This window comes from Ammospiza caudacuta, chromosome 16 (assembly GCF_027887145.1).
Source record: "Ammospiza caudacuta isolate bAmmCau1 chromosome 16, bAmmCau1.pri, whole genome shotgun sequence".
In the NCBI taxonomy this organism is placed as follows: domain Eukaryota; kingdom Metazoa; phylum Chordata; class Aves; order Passeriformes; family Passerellidae; genus Ammospiza; species Ammospiza caudacuta.
Window position 1 is genome coordinate 2800298 of NC_080608.1, and position 19479 is coordinate 2819776.

At 41.2% G+C, this 19479-nt stretch overlaps 1 protein-coding gene across 4 annotated transcripts in view; it reads right to left on the reverse strand.

Moving 5' to 3' along the window:
• LOC131564890 (protocadherin alpha-C1-like) overlaps positions 1-19479 on the reverse strand; it is a 107769-nt gene that overhangs the window by 27069 nt on the left and 61221 nt on the right. For all 4 annotated transcript variants that reach the window (XM_058815503.1, XM_058815504.1, XM_058815502.1 and 1 more), the window contains exons 2-3: positions 13429-13487; positions 11235-11323 (exon numbers count right to left, since the gene is read on the reverse strand). In XM_058815503.1, coding sequence (XP_058671486.1) covers positions 11235-11323; positions 13429-13487 — 148 coding nt within the window. The remainder of the gene's footprint in view (positions 1-11234; positions 11324-13428; positions 13488-19479) is intronic.

Consider the following 19479-nt stretch of genomic DNA (forward strand, 5'->3'; position numbering starts at 1 on the left):
TCTTTTTTCAAGGTTTGAATAATTTAGTTAGAATAAGCTATCCAAAGGCTCAGGCACCAGGCCAAGGAGGTGTGGTTACAGGATAAGAAGGCAGAACTTCAGGCAAAATCCCTTGGCCAGCTCAAGTAACCACAGGGACAAAGGCAGAGAGGAAAGGGCAGAGGACCTCTCTTGCCCTTAATTGTCTAAATGAGCCTAAGGAGATTAGCTGCACAATTAGGGATCTAATTAGTGCCACTCCCAGCCAGGACAGCAGCCTGTTTTCCATGTGCTTCAGTGTTATACACCTGACGTCTGACCTATAAGTGGAGCTCCCTGTGCAGCCCCTCAAATCCCACCTCACACCCACACCTCCAGAGAGTCTGGGGATCCACGGGCACAGGATTTGCTTGGCAGGAAACAAATCTTTCTTTTTCAAAAATTCCTGCTCAGAACAGCCCAAAAAGAAGTCATGCAAGACAGGCATGAGACAGAACTGGGATACAAACAGCAAATTGTAGAAGGGCTTGTGGTGGAAGGGACCTTAAAGCTCATTCAGTTCCAACCCCTGCCATGGGCAGGGACACCTTCTACCATCCCAGGCTGCTCCAAGCCCCATCCAGCTTGGCCTTGGACACTTCCAGGGATCCTGGGGCAGCCACAGCTTCTCTGGGCACCCTACGCCAGTGCCTCACCACCCTCTCAGGGAAGAATTTCTTGTTAGCATCTAACCTAAACCTACTCCCTAAGCCTGAAGCCAATCCCCCCTTGCCCTGTCACTCCATGCCTTCATGCTTTTGAAGCACTTGTCCTGTTCCTAGTAACCAACTCAAGAAAAAGATAAAAAGTTTAATTTCATCATATTCAAACCACTCTCAGTCAGTTCTGTTCTAGCTCCAGCCTCCACAGCTTTGTGGTGGGATGACCTGCTGCTCTTCCCTGGTTTGTTCTGGTCACCTCTTGGTGTCTGACCCCAGCTCTGGATGCTGAGTGGGGACACCCAGGCTGCACCACATCTCCTTTGTGATCTCTGAACCTGTTTTACCCACCTGTGCAAACAGAAGCAGCACAATCTTTGTCTCAGCATAAACACATAGGAACAATTTCCACAAGACCACAAAGGGTTTCTGGGGTGGTTTTTTCCTTCCTAATCGACCCATTTATTTTGCTAGTTGCGTGCATGCTAAGAGGGGATGCTTTTAGGGATGGCTGATTGTAATTATATAAGACAAAAGGAGAGAAGCTGCATTCAGATTAATTTCCTCCACAGCCAGAGCCTTGACTTTCTGAGAATTAAATCCCCATAGTGAAGGGGAAGCCTTTGTGTGCTGCTGTTGCTGTTTTACATCTCTCATTGCACCCTCTGAGTGCACACAAGTAATGACTGAATGATTTCAGGGTTTAGCTCTTGGAGTAAGATCAGCATCTCCAGGTCAATGTTACATAAATAGGCAGAATGTGTGCTGGTAAAACATGCACATATTGCTTTCTCTGCCTTGGGCAGCCCTGCTCTGGAGTCTGAGCAAAACCAGGGTACAGCCAAGAGACCAGAGAGGTTCACAAGAGAGAAACATCATTATAGAATCATGGAATGGCTTGGCTTGGAAGGGGCCTTAAAGACCATCTCATTCAAGACCATGCCATGGCAGGGACACCTTCCACTACCCCAGGTTGCTCCAAGCTCCATCCAGCCTGGCCTTGGACATTTCCAAGGATGGGGATCCACAATTGCCCTAGGCAACTTGTGCCACTGCCTCACCACCCTCAAAGGAAAGAATTTCTTCCTAAAATTTAATCTAAACCTGCTCTGTCATTGTGAAGCCAACCCCCCCTGTCCTGTCACTCTTGTAGAAAGTCCCTCTCCAATGGCCCAGAGGAACAGGCAGCAGCCTCTGTCTGCCTCTTCAGCAGCAGGGCTTGGGAGCTGCTAAAGGTCAGACTGCACAGGCAAAGGGCCTGTGAGCACTGCAGGGAAACAGGAATAACTGCAGCGCTCGGGAAGCCCTGAGCTCATGGGCTCTGCATGGCTCAACACTGGAAAGGAGCAGGAAAGGAGAGCCCCAAAACAGCCTCACAAAGCTCTTCATCCCCTCCTGCTGCACTGAGAGCATTTTGGGCCAGGTGGATGCTGATCATCATCCCCACAGAGCACTGTGTGATAAGAGTAATTTTAATTTTCCTGGTTTTCCTCGTTTTAAAGCAGGATAATGGACATGTCCTTTCCCTTGTTTTCCCAGACTTTGTCTGCCCTGCTCATGTCAGTGGCAAGTTCCTTAAGGCAAGGCTTGTCTTTTGCTGTTTGTGTGGGCTTTGTGCAGCACCATCTGACCTGAGAGGCACTGCCACACTCCAGCATGAACAACAGACGCTGAAGCAATGCCTGGTTACAAAAATAAACACATGAAAAATACATTTATGACCCTTGTGTACAGTAAAGTGCTGCACACAGGCAGACATCCATTAAGGGAAGATTCAATATCACAGAGTGGTCTGGATTCCCTCAACTTCTTTTCTTCTTCCACCACTCACAACATAAATAAATTCCAGACCAGAATTTCTTAGGATTACTTAGAAACACCCTTCTTTCATCCATCTATTTTCTATCAGATAGTGAATTGTATATTGCAAGAGATAACAGGGTTAAACTTCATCTGGGATCATAAATATCATGGGTTGTTTTAACATTTACTTGAGTATATTTTCTTTCAAAAAAAAGAATAAAATTAAGCCCACAGCAGTAGAAAAAGAAATAAAAAACAACCCCCAAACCATGCACACAAAAATGAGGCATAACAGGGAAAAAATAAAGCAGCTGTAAGCTCAAGTGGAAACAATTTGATTACCATCAATTCCCTGAAGTACTGACCAGATAAACACTTGTTTAGTTTATAAGTTCTGACAAGATCACAACCCAAGGTAGTACAGTGGCAAGGGAGTGATTTTTCTATTTATTTATTGAAACTGCTGAGAAAATAATAAAGACAGAAATCAAAATCCATGTCTTCTGTGTAGCTACAAAATATTTCCAGTAGGCAGACAAGGCAAACTCAATGGTATTGTTATGAAGATCACAAAGACCAACATGCCTAAAGCAACAGACAGTGAAAATGTTGCTTAGATTTGAAAATCTGATTTTATTATATTTATAAAATAATTTCCTATCAGATGTCTAAGAACTAATCACATCATCTGGCAAATGTTATATTTGCCCCCCACTTTTTATTTTTTGGCTCAGTTATGAGAAATATTTTTATTTTTTAAGTGCAAATTAAACATAAACCTCCATTTTGAGGAAGCAAAAAGATTATTACAGAAAAGGATGAATTAAATAGACAAGGAGTTATTGCTATTAAACTTTCTCCCAGTGCCTAAATATAGAAATTATAGCCAGATAAACTGCTTACGTAAAATCTCTTTATCACTTCTTAAAATGATGAAGTCTGGAGCTGCAGCAGCTTTTGCCCACAGTTTCAGAAGTCTGTCCTCATATTGTTCAGTCACAGAAAACCTCTAGCCTTTTCCCCCTTTACTCTTAATTTAATTCCTGGTTTCAGAAATTTTGCAGGTCCCCTGGGTTATTTACATCTCAGCTGGATCTATCAGTCCTGCCTTTAGGAAACCTGCATTGAAACGATCACCCCATGTGGGGTCAGAAATTGGACTTGATCTCCACTTGGGAAAATTCAAAAACTGGTTTCAGCCAGGGACAAATGTAAAAATGTGGTCCTAATCCCAAAGGAAGGATGCACAGACACAGGGACTGGACTAAATGATGAGATGAACAAATGCATTCTGGGCCTAATGAGAAAGGGAAATTCTTCTCACAAATATTTGCAGCAGGTGAAGTCAAGAATTTGCCATAGTAGATGAAGACATAAACTCTTCCAAAACCATTCTCTTTGACAGCCAAAATTAACACAAAGTCTTAATCAAATATATGAAGTCAGAGATCACAAAATTTAGAAGCTTCCAGCATTAGCCTTTTCCAAATTCTGATGAGTCCTATCCTTTTTTCCTTGCGCCTTCAAGGACTAAGGTATTAAATCTCTCATCCATGTCATCTCATTTACTTGGTACACCCTGCTGAAAAATAATGGAGCCCCTGATAAAGATCACAAACACTATTTCAGGTCAGTCATGAGGGTTTTGCAGCTAAGAGGAAAATAAATTAACAGAAAGTAAATTTAACTTTAGCCAAGTCATGACTGCAGTTTCTGTATAATATCATCTATCATCCCTTCCTCTCTTTGCTCATTCAGCTGCACAGAAATCTAAACTAACCTAATAATTTACTCACTCATGGCTCCAAATATTGAAAGCCCAAATTGCTGGTTCAGGCACAGTTTGGATGGGGTGAGGCAGATGAGTTCCTGGTCATAACAGTCATCAGCTTTTAAAAAATAATGATCAGTATGTTAAGCTGCATCTGTCATAAAAATATGTATTTTGGACATGTTCTTTTGAAAAAGTCCTTTTGATTTCAAAATGCTTTTCTTCAGTCCAAGAAGCATTTGAAATTCTCAGTCCTCTCCAGCTTCCATCAGGCTGTCAAAATGAGAAGCATTTATCCCTGAGAATTCTTAGTTCAGTATGAAATATTGAAAAGGTGATGTGGGGCCAAGCTGGTAACCTACATTTCAACATTCCTGAAATAACAATACAGAGGGGAGACAGTGGACAGATGAGCAGGAAGAGACCAAAATCACTAGATGAAAGGAAAAAATAAGAAAAATTAAAAAGAGGGAGGTACACACTTGGCAAACCAGAGAGGTAACAAGAAAGGAGTGAAATGGAATAAACACAAATGCAAAGCCAAAAAGCAGGAAGCATGCAGGGAATGTCCTGGAAATAAAACGTTCTGGGAGCAGGGGAAAAACTGAGGACTGCACATCATGTTGAGGGTGTCAGCAAGTGGCTGGAATTGACTCGAGAATTCAATGACCAAAATCTAAAAGTAAAATAAAACAAAGGGATTTAGCCTCATATGGCCCTTGCAGATTATTTCTATTTCAGTTTAGGCAGAGCACTGCATCCACACAAGTCAGCTGGCATGATTTCCTTCCCCAGATCACTGAGCTGATACTGCAGCTTCAAAGAATTACTTTAGTGTGCTTTAAGGGCATGATTTTTTCCATGATTCAAGAGGCTGTGAACCAAATCTCTGTGACACTTTCCTAAAAATGCTTAGGACCTTCATTTTGGGAATTTATTAAATCACTGATTTGAAGACTAATTTTCATGAGAGACATAAAGAACTAGGCTGTTCTGTATTCCCCCTCTTCTGTTCTTTAAAATATTCCATATATTATCACAGTGTTTCTTCGACCAAAGATATAAATTTTAGGGCTGATATTCAGCTTTCTATATATTTCTGGTTTTGAAGGTTGAAATTATGAAATTCCATAGAAAACTGATTATTAATTTAAAAAAGAGAGAGAGTCTCTAGCACAGCTGCATTTTCTAGCTCCTTCCATTTTAAACAGCTGCAGCATTCTGCAACAAACCAAGAACATGGTTTTGTATTCTGGGTTGCTAATTAGTTATTATCTTTTATAGCTTTAATCAATGAACTGCTAAAGCTCAGCCAGAGCAGTGCTGTTATTTGTAAATTAACCTTTAACAGTCTCAAAGACAGCACTTTCAGCCCCTGCACATTCTTTGCAGTGACTGCTTGATGAGTCTTGATCACACCCTTTTTCTCTAGATGAGGAAGGTCATTTGAAGAAGGAGAACAGAAATTCACTGACATTTCAGGAAGAAATTGTCCTCTACACACAGCCACAGTGTAAAGTTGTATCATATGAAATAGGTTACAACTTAGGTCTCATCACTCTGTGAGTTATTTTCCTAGGCTCTTACTCTTTAAACTGGATTTTTAGAAGATTAATTCAGTGGCCAAGATCTTTGTGACTCTCCTGTGGGGCCCTTAAGAGCTTCTCCTGTATTGCCTGCCTGATTTCAAGACCAGTGTCTGTTCTAACAGTGAGACTCAATCCCCCCCCAAAACACTTTTTCCATTCCTTCTGTGCTGCTGTTACATGGACTCAGAGATGCAGACAATGTCAAATGGTTATTCCATGAAAAGAACAACTGCAGTGCAGCTCTCTGCCCCACTCATCACAACATATTACCCAAGCCCAGGGTGCCAATCTCCTTTCCAGTGACCTGTGCTCAGTAGTCACTTAAAAATCAACACTGCCATTCCCTTGGAATCTGCCTCCTGCAGACCTTCTAGCATCTCTTCCAATTGTTTCTCTCTATCAGATTCTCTGTGCTCACCTTTCTATGCAAGATTTTTACTGGTGTGATGTGAGAAATGGAAAGATAGAAACTTCCACAGACTGAATGGTTTGATCTGCAGCCTTGGGAGAAACTTGGATTGATGTAGAAATATAATACATAGACATTAGGCAGAAAAAATCATTAACTTGTGTTTCTGTAAGAAAGAATATACCTTAATAATAATATTCTGTATTAATAAGATGGTGAAGGGTTTATAATTAGGGGTGTGGTTGTACAGAGTAAGGTAAGAGTTTAAGGTTATCATAGAAGCATCTGTGTGCATGTGAGACAGAAGGCAGTGGATAAAAGTATCCACAGTGCAGCAAAATAAAGTAAAGGTGATAGGTTAGAAAAGCAAAATAAACTTTGTGGCAACTGTCCATTGGATTAGAAAGTTCTACATTCTCTTGTAATGAAGAACTTGCGACCATTTTGAGCTCTGACTGACTGTTTGCTCTCTTAAATCTCACAGCCTCTGAGACTGATGTTTATTTGAGCAATAAATCATTTTTAGCCCAACTGTGGTCCCATCCCTTCATTAAATAATAGTGTCCTGTCTCATGCCCTTAGAATTCTCTGCTCAGATCTCTTCTCCTTGCACTATCATCCTGTATCTCATCTGGGCCCTTCTCACAGTTTCATTGGAATGAAGTATCTCTTTCAGATATAATAATCTTATTCAGGTTGGATTTACTTGCTTGGCATCCAAATTAGTCTGTGAAACAGAGAATTGGGAATACCACAACTAACAGTGGATAATTATAATTATTTCTTTCCTTGTCAAGGTGTTCTTGCACATTTTTTCTTATAATCCACACAAGAACTCCTGTCCTTTCTTCACAGTTTTCCCACAGTTGTTCTGTTCACAACACCCTACCCCAGAACAGCAGCACAAAACTCACTAGGAAGACTGACTTTATTTTTCAGGAAATTTTGCTTAATTTGATATATTTATAGTTGGTTCACATTTAGTTTTCTGAATTCTTAACTTATTCTGCATATCATGCTCCATCAATGGACCTCATCTGCATTCCAGGTGATTCCATCAGGAACCTTCCTCTGAGAGCAATACAAATGTATTCCAGGGAAATTGCAGTTCCCAGTGTAAACCCAGGGCAGCCCAGGACTATGTGGACAAGGAATATCCCTAGCTAGCATGGCTCATGTGAGAAGGTCACAGGCAGGAAGTAAGGAACAGCAGGAAAAACAGAATAAAACCAGGCAAGTTGTAAGACACAAAAATTTCAGAGGACAAATGCTGAAATATTCAAATTTGAGGTGATGAGATGCAGAGAGGTTTGTATAAAGGGATCTTGTTTATTATCTTGTTCCACCCCCCTGCCATGGGACAACTTCCACCATCCCAGGCTGCTCCAAGCCCTGTCCAGCCTGGTCTTGGGCGCTGCCAGGGATCCAGGGGCAGCCACAGCTGCTCTGGGCACCCTGTGCCAGGGCCTGCCCACCCTCACAGGGAACAATTTCTTCCTGAAATGCTGCCAACCAGTCCATGATGGTCTGGCTGCTGTCCTTCTGTCCTTGGGAGAGCCCAGGCAGTGCAGACAGGTTGAAATAACTCTGAGGCCCCAGCACAGGAAGGACATTGACCTGTTGAAGCTTTACAAAAAAGCGTTACCACCTCTCCTCCCCAGCTAATTCCCTGAGAAAAGGAAAAGAAATAGCAGATATATTTAGAAGAATGCTACCACAGCAAAATCAGAATTAAAAAATGAGTGTATTTTAGGATGGCATTTGCCTAGGCAATCTTAATTATGTCTCTTGTGCATATTTATAAGGGCAGACACTGAAATCCTAATTTCCTGAAAGTCTGTGGGCTATTGACATGGACTTCAGGGATGCCAGTATTTCACCCACAGCTTCACCTACACACTTACAGATTTCAGATGCAGATTTTATCATTAAATCCTTTCCTCTTTTACAGAACTGTCTGAATGGAAGTCTTTTATTTTCCTCTCTCTACATATAGTGTGTGGCCCAGTGTCTGATTTACTGCACACATATAAAGTCTACATTGACTACAGGAGTTGAAATTTCTCATGACTGTTTTTCATCACAAATCCTTATTGTTCTCCTGAGTCTTGCATGTGCTATGAAAGCATCTTTAGACTGGTTTTGTCTAGAAAAAATGCATTTTGAAGCATTTGCATTACACCAGTTCTGTTTTGTAGATTGGAACCAGCAGCACAGAGAAATACACATAGATTTGTCTAATGCCTGCTAACTCTAAGCTCTGAATTATTCATAACTCTGATTTATTCAGAAATCTTCAGTGTTTTATGTCTAGAGCAAAATTTCTGTTCATCTTAGTTTCTGTATTGAGCTCTCATCACTTTTGCCAATCAAGCTCCATTTATTCTGAGTTAGTTATCAAAAAAACAGAGTTCACTCACATTAGTGGTCATCTAAAATCCGACAGAATTGCAAAAACTGCCAAAGAACATGAAGCAGAAACCAGAAATGTGTCTTCATTCCCTGATCTCACTATATAGCATGTGAGAGATTAACAAGATGCCCCAGAGAGCTAAACTCAAAGCCAGAGGGAGTTTGAACCTTCTTGTCCCACCTCACCCAGAAGTCTCCCAGCTGCAAACCTGCAATGGGTTGGACTGGTGCCTGAGAAGATGCAAACACAATTTTAAAAATGCCACATCCAGATTCACTGTTCTTTGCATGGATGAAATACTCAGTAAAGTCAACAGGAATGCTGCCAGTCAAATAAGGACCAGGTTTTTTTAGGAACATATATTTGTTGAAAAATGTGATGATGTTGGAGTTCAGCCATATATTAGGAATTAAGGATTTACTGATTTAACACTTGACTTATTATTACAAATCTTGAACCTAAACCAAAGAAGGAAAGAAGCACTGAAAGAGATATCTGTGGGAAACTGTAGCAGGATTCTAAAGCAGAGGTAGTAATTTGCTAAATATGTGATGTAGTGAGGTTACAAAAGCTAACACAACATTTAATCCTGAGATTTCTCCATGAAACACCTGTTTGCTGTTAAGGACCAGGGACATCTAAAGCTTTAGGTTACAAAGAGAGGAGAAGAATATTATCTGAAACTCAGCACAAAAAAATAAAAAAAGTCTAATGAATGTAAACATCAGGGTCACTAATCCCTTGGGAGGGCACAAAGACAAACCAAAATCTTCTTTGTGCTGGGATGCATTCATTGCACAAGTGCTTCACAGGTCATGGAAGGAAGCAGCAATAAGAGCCAAGGGTAACTGCTGCTCAAACAAAGAGATGTTCAGGTTCACAAAGCAAGTCCAAAATGATAAGACCCAAAACAGAATAGCAAGCAGGACTCCAGATAGAGGAACAGGGCTCTGGGCCCCAAATGCCACTGCACCTCCTCAGATGACAGATCCATCCTACCTTTGCACTTAGATTCAGGTGCTTTTGGAAATTGGCAGCACCAGCATGAAAACATCTGGGAGAATGTTTGCATCCATATTGAACTGGGTATGAGGCAAAGCACTGAGTGCTCAGTCAAAGATGATCAGCGCAGCCAAAGCCTGAGGGAAGCCTTTGGAAAGGTTGGAGTGTTCTTGTGGTGACATTTTCAAATGCAAGCTCAACAGTCACACACCCCTCATATTCTGCAAAGGCTGTGTGTTCCTGCAAAGCCTGCAGCAGAAAGAAGGGCACTCAAACCCCTAGCTGATCATAGCCTAGGGCTCCATGATATATTAAATTAATTCCCAAATCTGTTTCTGCAAACAGCTCTTCTGCAAGACCAGTGCAGGTTTTGCTGGGCACCATTAATCTGTGGATGTTGTAACTGTGACTGCAAATCCTCAGGTTGTTCCTCAGCCCTTTATCCAGGTGAAAATCCCATTTAAATAGAAAGAAACGTTTGCACCAAAAGATTAAATGAAGTAATTATAATTTTTGCTGCTGGAGACCCCACTGCCCAGCATTTGAGCTGCCTCTGTGACATGGGCATCACTCCTCATGTCAATTCCTGACTGAGTGCTCACAGAGCTGCCATACAGGGCTCACCACCCTCCACAGGCATCCACTGAATTTACAGTTTAGTTTTGCTGGAAATGGCTGAAAACAGGGACTGACTGCTCCTCTATGTCTCTATATTATTCCTGCTCCAAAATAAAAGGTGAGAATATTTTTTTTGTCTGCACTACAAAACATCCAGTTTATTTTTTTTTTCTAAACTCCATGAGAGCCTTCTGCCAATTCTTATTGACTTGCTGTGAAGTCATCAGTCAGTGACAGAGTAAATGAAGCTACATTCTAAACCATGCTTTTTGTCATTTATTTTGACAAATAAATAACATTTTAGTTTCCATCCTCATGTATGAGTGAATGAAAATAGCTAGCAAAAATTTAGGTCTGATTTCACCACAGAAAAGTAAAATGAGAAGAGACATTCAAAGATACTTACTGGCTTTGTAAAAATAACAAAGGGAAAACTGATAATCTCCTAGCCCAGTTTTACTGTTCTTTTGAAATGGAGGGCAAACCAGCTCTGGAATGCACACACCTGAATACACACATCAGAACTGAACCATTATTCCATTATTCCATTACACAAACCAGTGACCTCCAAAAGCAGGGTGAAAGCTGGGATCAGGGACTCTTATCTCCAATGCTCAATTGAGACTGAGTAAAGAAAAAGATGTGTTTTATGCTTTATTGTTCCTCTCTATTTCAATTCCACAGAATAATTTACAAGAACTTTATATCCAGATCACAGAATATTCTGAGTTGGAAAGTACCCACAAGGATATTGAGTCCTCAGGGAATGGGAATTCATACAGGGGCTGAACCCAGAGCTTTGGGGTTATTAGCACCATGCTCTGATGAGCTGAGCTTATCTGAGGGTCTTCACTCATTGATATAAAACAGAGCAAAAAGTAACTACAGCATTAGGAGGTCTAGTGCAGCTAACATCAGTTCTTGACAAATATTCTGGATTTCACATCCTTACCTGCTGTAGCACTGGACACTGTTGGCCACTGCTGGTCAGGCCCTGCTGCTCCTCCACGCAGGACTCCTGCCTCCTCCATATGCACAGCACTGGAAGCAAATATCACTCTTGGGTTATACAGTTCCCTTCTGCCCTGGACTTCACAGCACTTCCCTTTCCTGCTACTCTTTAAAGTTCATAACTATTTATGTCTGTGCAGCTACTCCTACAGTACTGCATGATGCTAGCAGCATGAGAAGCAGCTGCTTTGACTTGCAAAAAATACCTTTAATTATTTACTAAAACCCAGTTGTGGAATAAAATATAAAACAAACACACCTGCAGGACACTGCTGTCATTGAATGGGAGGCACTAATAAGGAAGTGACACATCTTTGCTATTAGGATGTAGCAACATTTGGCAAATTATTAAAAAGTTAGTAGAATTAGTTCTGAGCTTCTGTCATTATGCCATTTTTACAAACCCCACCTTCCTGGGTTACTGCACATTTCTCGTGACCAATGGAAGAGAAATGCATTTTCTCAAATGCAAAAACTAATACAGCAAATTTTACAGGGTACATCATGAGCACTGGGCATCAAAAGCACCAATTTTCACGTTACATGGAAGGAAAAGAAAAAAATCTGCTACTTTTAATATAAATCTGCAAATTTTAATACAAAACCAAGTATGATGTTTATATGCTGTTCCTTAAGAGAAACAGGATTCCGTGGCTGTATCCCTGTCTCTGCTCATGGGCTTCACACTTCCAGCTGAATTTAAGGGACAGTTTCATCCAAATGTGGCAGACATACAGGGCACCACATTTCTACAAATTTTATGAAAAAATCAGCATTTTATGAAAACCATCAGCTGAGCAGGGTACACAGGCTCAGAACCTGAGATTTCAGGTAAGGACAGGGGTTGCTGATGTGAGAGAGCAGAGGAACATGTAAAATTTCCCAGAAGGGTCCCATTAGTCTTGTGGGATTAAAATAAGCTCTTACTTTTCATTAATTGTTCAAGTAGCTTCAGATAAGATCTTGTACTTTGTATAGAAAGGAGTGTGGATCCACAAGAGCATCCCTGACTCAGGACCAGGAGATAAAATGCTCAGGTAGGCGGAATTCCTTCTTCAGGATCCTGCTCCCCAGACTGTGCATTGATTTTGCAGTAATGGATTACATAAAATATTGAAAGTCACAGCAGGAATATAAAAGAAAGAAAAGAGCTTGTCCTGTAGGCCACAAAGTCAAGCTTGCTCTGTCTTCCTTTGCTTGTGGTCCTTGAGATTCCTTTTTACACAGCATCTCAAAGTCAGAGGAGTCACTCCGTGTCCTCACCCACATGAAGCACAGTGTGACTCTGAATTTAGAACTTTAATCTCATAAAAACTCTTGGCTAAAGGTACAGCACCACTGCACCAACAATTCTGAGAAACTCATGCAATGCTGCACTTTGTGATGCCACTGGGAATGGCTGCAGCCTCAGAATTGCCTTTACACCTGGACAGGAATCTTATCAATCACATCAGATTACACCGGAACATAGAATCAGTTTTCTAGTCTACTCAGGGAGAGCAAAAATACTGTTTGATTTAGGCTCTACAGTTGCAATTTTAGTGTAATTCTCTTTATCCAAGTGTACTGAGCAGAAAATTATAGCAGAGACTGCTTGCGGTATTAGGCAGTGGATTTTCAAAGATGTCTAAAGAGATTTGGACAAAAGCCTCACTTTTCCTGCTTTGAAAATCCATCTCATATCTTCAAAAAGTCCTTTCAACTGCATTAATCTTCTTGATTGCAGCATGTGGTTAATAAACCTGCTGCAGGAACAGCTACTTTTATGGTAATGAGAAACAAGATGGAAATGCAGAGTGACTATTGAAACATCAGCACTGATGATTGCAGGGAGCTTTAAAATAAACAAAAAGTATATAATGACAATTAAATGATTCAATAATTGGAACAATTATGCCTTGACAGTCAATGGATACAAAAGCAGAAGGTAAAAGGAAAGAACAGCACAGCTCTACAGCATAGGATGCAAGTCAGACTGAATTTGTAGCACGTGGAGATTGGAAGTGACAGCAGCAGAACTCAGGTGCTTTCCATCTCAGCACAGATATCATCAGTCTAGGGCATCAGAAGAAACTTTGTCCTTTTCACAGAGGAAAAGGGCAGAATTCCCCTTCTCTGGGGAACAGCACACATACCTTTGCATTCCTGCCCTCAGGGATGCAGAGTAGCGCCAGTCCGGGTTGGGGTGTTTTGGCTGTAGAAACAAAAGCCCAGGACAATGCTGTTAGTGGCAGTAAAACATGCTAGAAAACATCTGCATCTGGCTAATTTTGTCAGAAATACCTATATGGATATAGCAAATTTTTGTGAATTGCCAAATCATCCTATAAATTTAAAGAAACTTTCAAATGGGCACACAGGGAGTGTCTGTGCAATAAACTTGTCTGCACACCAAGGCCTGTGGCTAGAGATGATCTCTGTGGAACAACATTTAATGCTGCAAACTGGTGGAAAGATATTTCATACATTCATCAACATTTTGAGCATAGGATAAAATAAAAAAAAACAACATCAGAAATCCAGAAAATATATTGTTTGTTTACCTGATAAGGTGAGGAAACTCAGACTCCTGCATTGAATATTATCTGCCTGAGGGTGTATAAATGTGAGGGGACGTGGAGCAGTGAGGTTTCTGCTGGAATTCAGAGTACTGCAGAGGACTGCAATGGATGGTATCAGATTTGCAGACTGCAGCAAGTCTTTTATTGAGGACAGACATGTCCATAATACCAAAACCTATTAGATTCTCCATATTCATGAGAGGGCATAAAAGGTAGAAGGGGAAAATAGCCAGCAATGCCCTCTGACCAACAAACCTCAGCATATGCTGATGTGCTGCAGCATGACTTGCTAAATAAGGAGTTAATTAAGAAATCCTCTGTTGATCAAAAATTGCTCCCAGAAAATACTTTTCATATTGTCAGGGGACTGTCACTGTAATTTTCAACTCCAGCCTATGAGTGCAAGCTCAGGTCCCTTAAAATTAAGCCCTGAGGACATACCAAGGTTATTTCTCAGGATACTAAAAACATTATTCTGTAGGTGATACTACAGTGAGTGCTTAAGTTCAGGCACTGGAATCCAAAGACAGAACTTATATCCAAAAACATAATGGACTGCATCCATACCTGATGTGTCTTGCACTGTGCCAATCACACAAATAATAAATGACAGTAATGGTTTAATTCTCTTCAAATTATTGGAGGCAGATCAGGAATGAATTTGACCCCATTACTTGAAAGAGAAAAAGAAAGTGTTGAATGTTCTAAATTATTTAAAGCCAACTCTATCTTTCCTCTTGAGGTTTGGCATATGCTTTTCCCTAGATCAATAGGTTTTATTCAAACAAAAATGGAGCAATTACAACTTACAGTATTGCTCTATCACCACACTTCCCAGGTCCAGCATCACTCAAGGCTGAGATGCTCTTGGATGATGCACACATGAGTATTCTTTATGGTCTCAGCTACACAAAAGGGAGGAGGAGGCTGCTGCTTGCAGCCACACATTAAACATCTGTGCTAGCAATTTCCTTCCCATTTAGCCCCCTGTTCTCTGTCATGCTCAGGCTCTGCTGAGTTTAGCAGAAAGTGGTTTGACAAGAAGCCCATTATGCATGGTTCTAGTCTTTTCTGATTAATTCCATTTTGGCCCCAGTCCCAGGGATGTCAAAGCAACTCTAAAGCCAACCACGTAGTAACAGTCAATGAAAGAGGACAGAGAACACCACAGACTGATCAGAGCCTCTCCTGAGTTTGCCTTTCTTGAGTATGAAGGGTGCTGACACCAGAGGATTTGTCTTTTCTTCTGCTGGGGGATTTTTTTATAGCAGGGGAACTGCTGGACTTCTTGTTCTATTTTGCAATTTGAGAGGTGCAGGTTATTAACTTGTACAGGCTTGTAGGCAATATGAGGAGGAGGAATCTTACCAGTCCCAGGCAAAACACAGATAAAGTGGGATTACATGAAAGCACTGAAAAAGTCTGACACGAGTTGGATGGGAGTGAGAAATGAGGAAAGCGACCACTCACTCACAGTACACAGATTTTAGGGTTTTGGATGAGAACTTTCCAAATCTTGACTAGAAAACAAAAATCTCTGTTCTGTTTGCAATTGGACATCAGATCTTATATGGATGATGGTGGCAGGAGAAACTCAGTTAGAAATTAAACATTTTTTCACTTCACACGCATGGACCAAGACTTTACATGTCAATATAAGAGAAATGAGGAGAGTGGTGTTTCCAAGGGTTTCTGTCCAGAAACTCTGGCACTTTATGGCTCCTCCCAAACAGTTCTCTCTCTCTGCTATGACTCTTTGGGTAGGGCTGCAGTGCTGTTCCCAGAGGAGCAGAAGAAGGAAGGATGAGAAAAATGTACTCTGGAGGTGGAACTATTGCCACAGTTGACTGTCAGGGGCTGGGGCATTTTAAACTATGAAAAAATCAGTATCTGTGACTTCTTTGTGAAGTCATTAGAGGAAGAACCAGAGCACAAGCCAGCTGGGCAGCAGCCTGCCTTTACGCAGACCTATTTTCACCCAGTTTTACCATGTGCTTGCTGCTTGACTGGGTATTTTCAGAGCTCAGCAAGAGGCACATTTGTCCCACACTTGTGTTACCACAGGTCACTGTCCTGCAACTGACAAAATCAGTGAAATTTCTATTTTGTCAGCATAACTGCCTTCTCCTTTTGTTCTGCTACAGACTGTAATTCTTCCAGTTCCTTTGGCCATAAGTGAAAAGTTGTTCCAATACTTCTCTAAATGAGACCGGACTAGAAAAGCAATAAAGTATGACCAGGAACAGAGGTTGAGCACAGCAGAAGCAGCAAACCTATTCAGCAATTCTGTTCTAAACCTATTCCCTCCCCAGCTCAGCTGCAGCAGTGCTGCTTCTTAGAAACCCAAGAGGAATTCACAGTCTACAAGGCTGGGTTGGTTTATATCTCTGGTTAAGAACAGTCCACCCTCAGCAGAGCCCTCCCTGAACCTGCCAGGGCAGCACCTCAGAGTGGAGCTGGGTCCTCAGGCAGTCCCAGGGGCTGCACAGCAGCTCTCAGAGGGCTCCTCTGCAAAGCCCTGTCACAGATGTGGCTGTGAGCAGTGCAGTGTGTCCTAAACCAACCCCACCAGGACAAGGCACAGCCGTGCGAGTGCACACAGAAGAACACAGGCTCTGAAGGGGTCCAGGTGCTCTCCAGATGTAAATCCCCACATTCTCACTATGTCACACAATGCTGATGGAGACAATATTGTTCCTTTTACCGCCCCACTCATTACAAGACCGTTTATCACAATCCAGCACATTCCACTAGGTTGAAGGTAATTTTAGCTTGCCACTTTCCTCAGAGATTTTGGGAAGTCACATAGCAAGTCCAGCAGTCCTGTCAGCAGGTGAGAGAAATCCCATGACCCAGCACAGCAGTAATAAACCATTCCCTTTTTTCCCATCAGTTGCTTTTCCTGATTCAGTTACAGAACATCATCATCATAGTGTGAGAGGAGGCAGAATCTACCCAGGTGCCCAGAAAAGGCACATTGTCACTGCACCTCATGCCACCAGTTTGCTCCTGCTGCTTCTTCCAGGCACCAGGTTCACATTTTGCCAACCACATAACCACAGACATTAATGGTTCTGGTCATAAACAACCAACCCCACTGGGAAATCTGATAATGGGAATGTATAATGTAAACCAGAGCCATCTTAGGAGCAAGAGAGCTCATGGAAAATGTCACACAGTTGTTTTAAGTGGGTTAACTGAAGAATTGTTTCATTGGTTTGTGGAGAATAAGTTTAGTTGAAAATGTATTGTTACAAACATTTTCCCCAGCTCTCTTTTTTATCCAATACAGTAAGAATTTCTCCCTGGGGTAGAAGAAATTTCTGATTTTTTAAAATATTGCCCAGATCCCATATTCAATGGATCAAGGCAAACACTACCTTTCACTTCAGTGCTTGCTAGAACAAAACCTTCTTAAGATAGAGAAGCATGAATCAAATATTTACAAACAGTTACCAGATGCTGAGACTCCTAAAAACATCCTGCTTCATTCTGATTTCCACACAAATGCACAACAGAATGACATAAGGTATATTTATCAAATGGATCTGCTTTGAAGCATTAATAAAAGCCTTTTAGAACCACTAACCACATAAGGGTCTGCTTATTTTCCAGTCAGACAATGCTGACAGGTATGAGGAAACAGAGGCTTCTATTCCTGCTTTCCTTCTGTAAATGTTTAGAATTAACTTGATGTGGAGAACAAACTATTTTAAAATGTGTTTATCATTCAAGAAATCAAAAAGGAAACTGGAAAAGGGTGTAATTCAAAAGCCCAAAGTCTGGGAATGTTCATTTGCATTCCTAACTCTGAGAAAACTGAGGCGAAGGGAACAGACAAGTGCTTCTGTAAAGTACATTTAATGAGTTCCAAGAGGAGGAAAACACCTCTGCCTAATCTTGGATGCAGATTTCTGCTGGCACAGCATAAGCCTCAAACCCAGTGCCTGAGTGCCCTGAAGCACAGAGCACTGTCCCTGCTCAGCTCAGACACTGCCATCAAACAAAAGAACAAACATTTATAGTTAACCTTTTCAATGTCAGCAGGACTGGAGAATTTCTTAAAGGCTTAAGTTCTTGAACTGAGATTGTAAGACATTCCACCATTAATACCTTTAAATCCTCTGAGAGAAATCTCCTGGACAGACTGCTACAAACAATGCTCTGGGGTTACTGGGTTTAGACACTTCAAAACATGCTTATATTTAAAGCAGTATCAAAATGTGTTCAACTCCATTGTTGCTTTCTTTTCTCCACATGTTTAGCAAGCTGGTTTTGAAGTGAAAAATACAGAGAAAGAGACAGAAGCAGAGCAAACAGCTCTGCTGTAAAATTCCAATGGATCTCCTGGGTCTTACCATCAACAGTGTGCAGGTTTTTCCACTTTCTTTAAAAGTGTCCACAGGGCAACAACCTTTTTTCTGACCAACACATGAAACATATTTTTTCATCCACATGTGTCACCACACAAAAAAGGGTACAAGGAAATGTATAATATAAAAGAGTTTAGACCTATCCAGTATCCCAACTTGATAATTAAGAATGTGCCAGGCTGCCTTCTGTGACAGAAAACTCCTGTTAAAACATTTTGGTTTGATTGTTATTTCCTGCATTGAAGGGAAAAGGCTGTCATGAGATGCAAGGCACAAGAAATGAGCTTAACTGTTCAGGATGTAAGAACAAAACAAGAATGATGAAAAGAAAAACCAAGGACCAGACACTACCCAGACAATATTCAGCATCTTCACAGGAATTTGAGGAAACAGACTCCAGACTAAAGCACTGAAACCCTTCCTGAAAATGACAGATCATCACTGCAGCAGTGCCCAGTAACAAAATCACAACTTCTCACACAACCTCTTCATAGAGTGTGCACCCCTCTTTCAAAAGTCAGGAGTCCAGGCTGCCCATAACACTCACAGCAGCAGAAATGAAGCCACAGTATTTTTTGATCCCTTGATTTTGCCTTCACTGCCTGCCTGGTCCCTCTGCAGCAGTTATCTGATGAGAGAGCAATATCCATTAACCCTGCACTGCTACCCTTATCACCAGCCTCCTGACAGCAATAACCATGCCCAGGATTTTCAGTGCAGCAGCATTAGTACATTTCCTCTTTTACAAAACACCCTTGGTCTGAGTCATACTTATCAATCCAGAAAGGACTGTGCAGGTAAGCAGGGTGAGGACAGAAGCAGCAGCTATCTTGCAGAAATAAGATTCCATTCCCCATCACAACACTGGCAGTATAAAAGGAATATCCACACAGGAGTCAGAATTTCACCAGGTACAAAAATGCCCCTACCTAATCTTAATGCACTTGTTTGCACTTCTACTGTATCCTTCTAATGGCCCAATAAAGTCAGCCACAACTTAGTGTAATTGTTAGCATCTTTGTCCTTACCAGCAAATATGAAAGGAGCTAAGACTTATTGCCCCAAATGTTACTGAGATTAATCCCAAATTACTTGGAAATATTTTCTTCTCACTGTATAAACAACATTTTAAAAAATATTAACTACTGTAAAACCCTAGGTATGGTTATCTGTGCATAGCAAAACTGATCCCATCCTCATCAATGAACAACAACAGTAAAAAATCCATTTCCAAAAACTGTGTGGAAGAAAA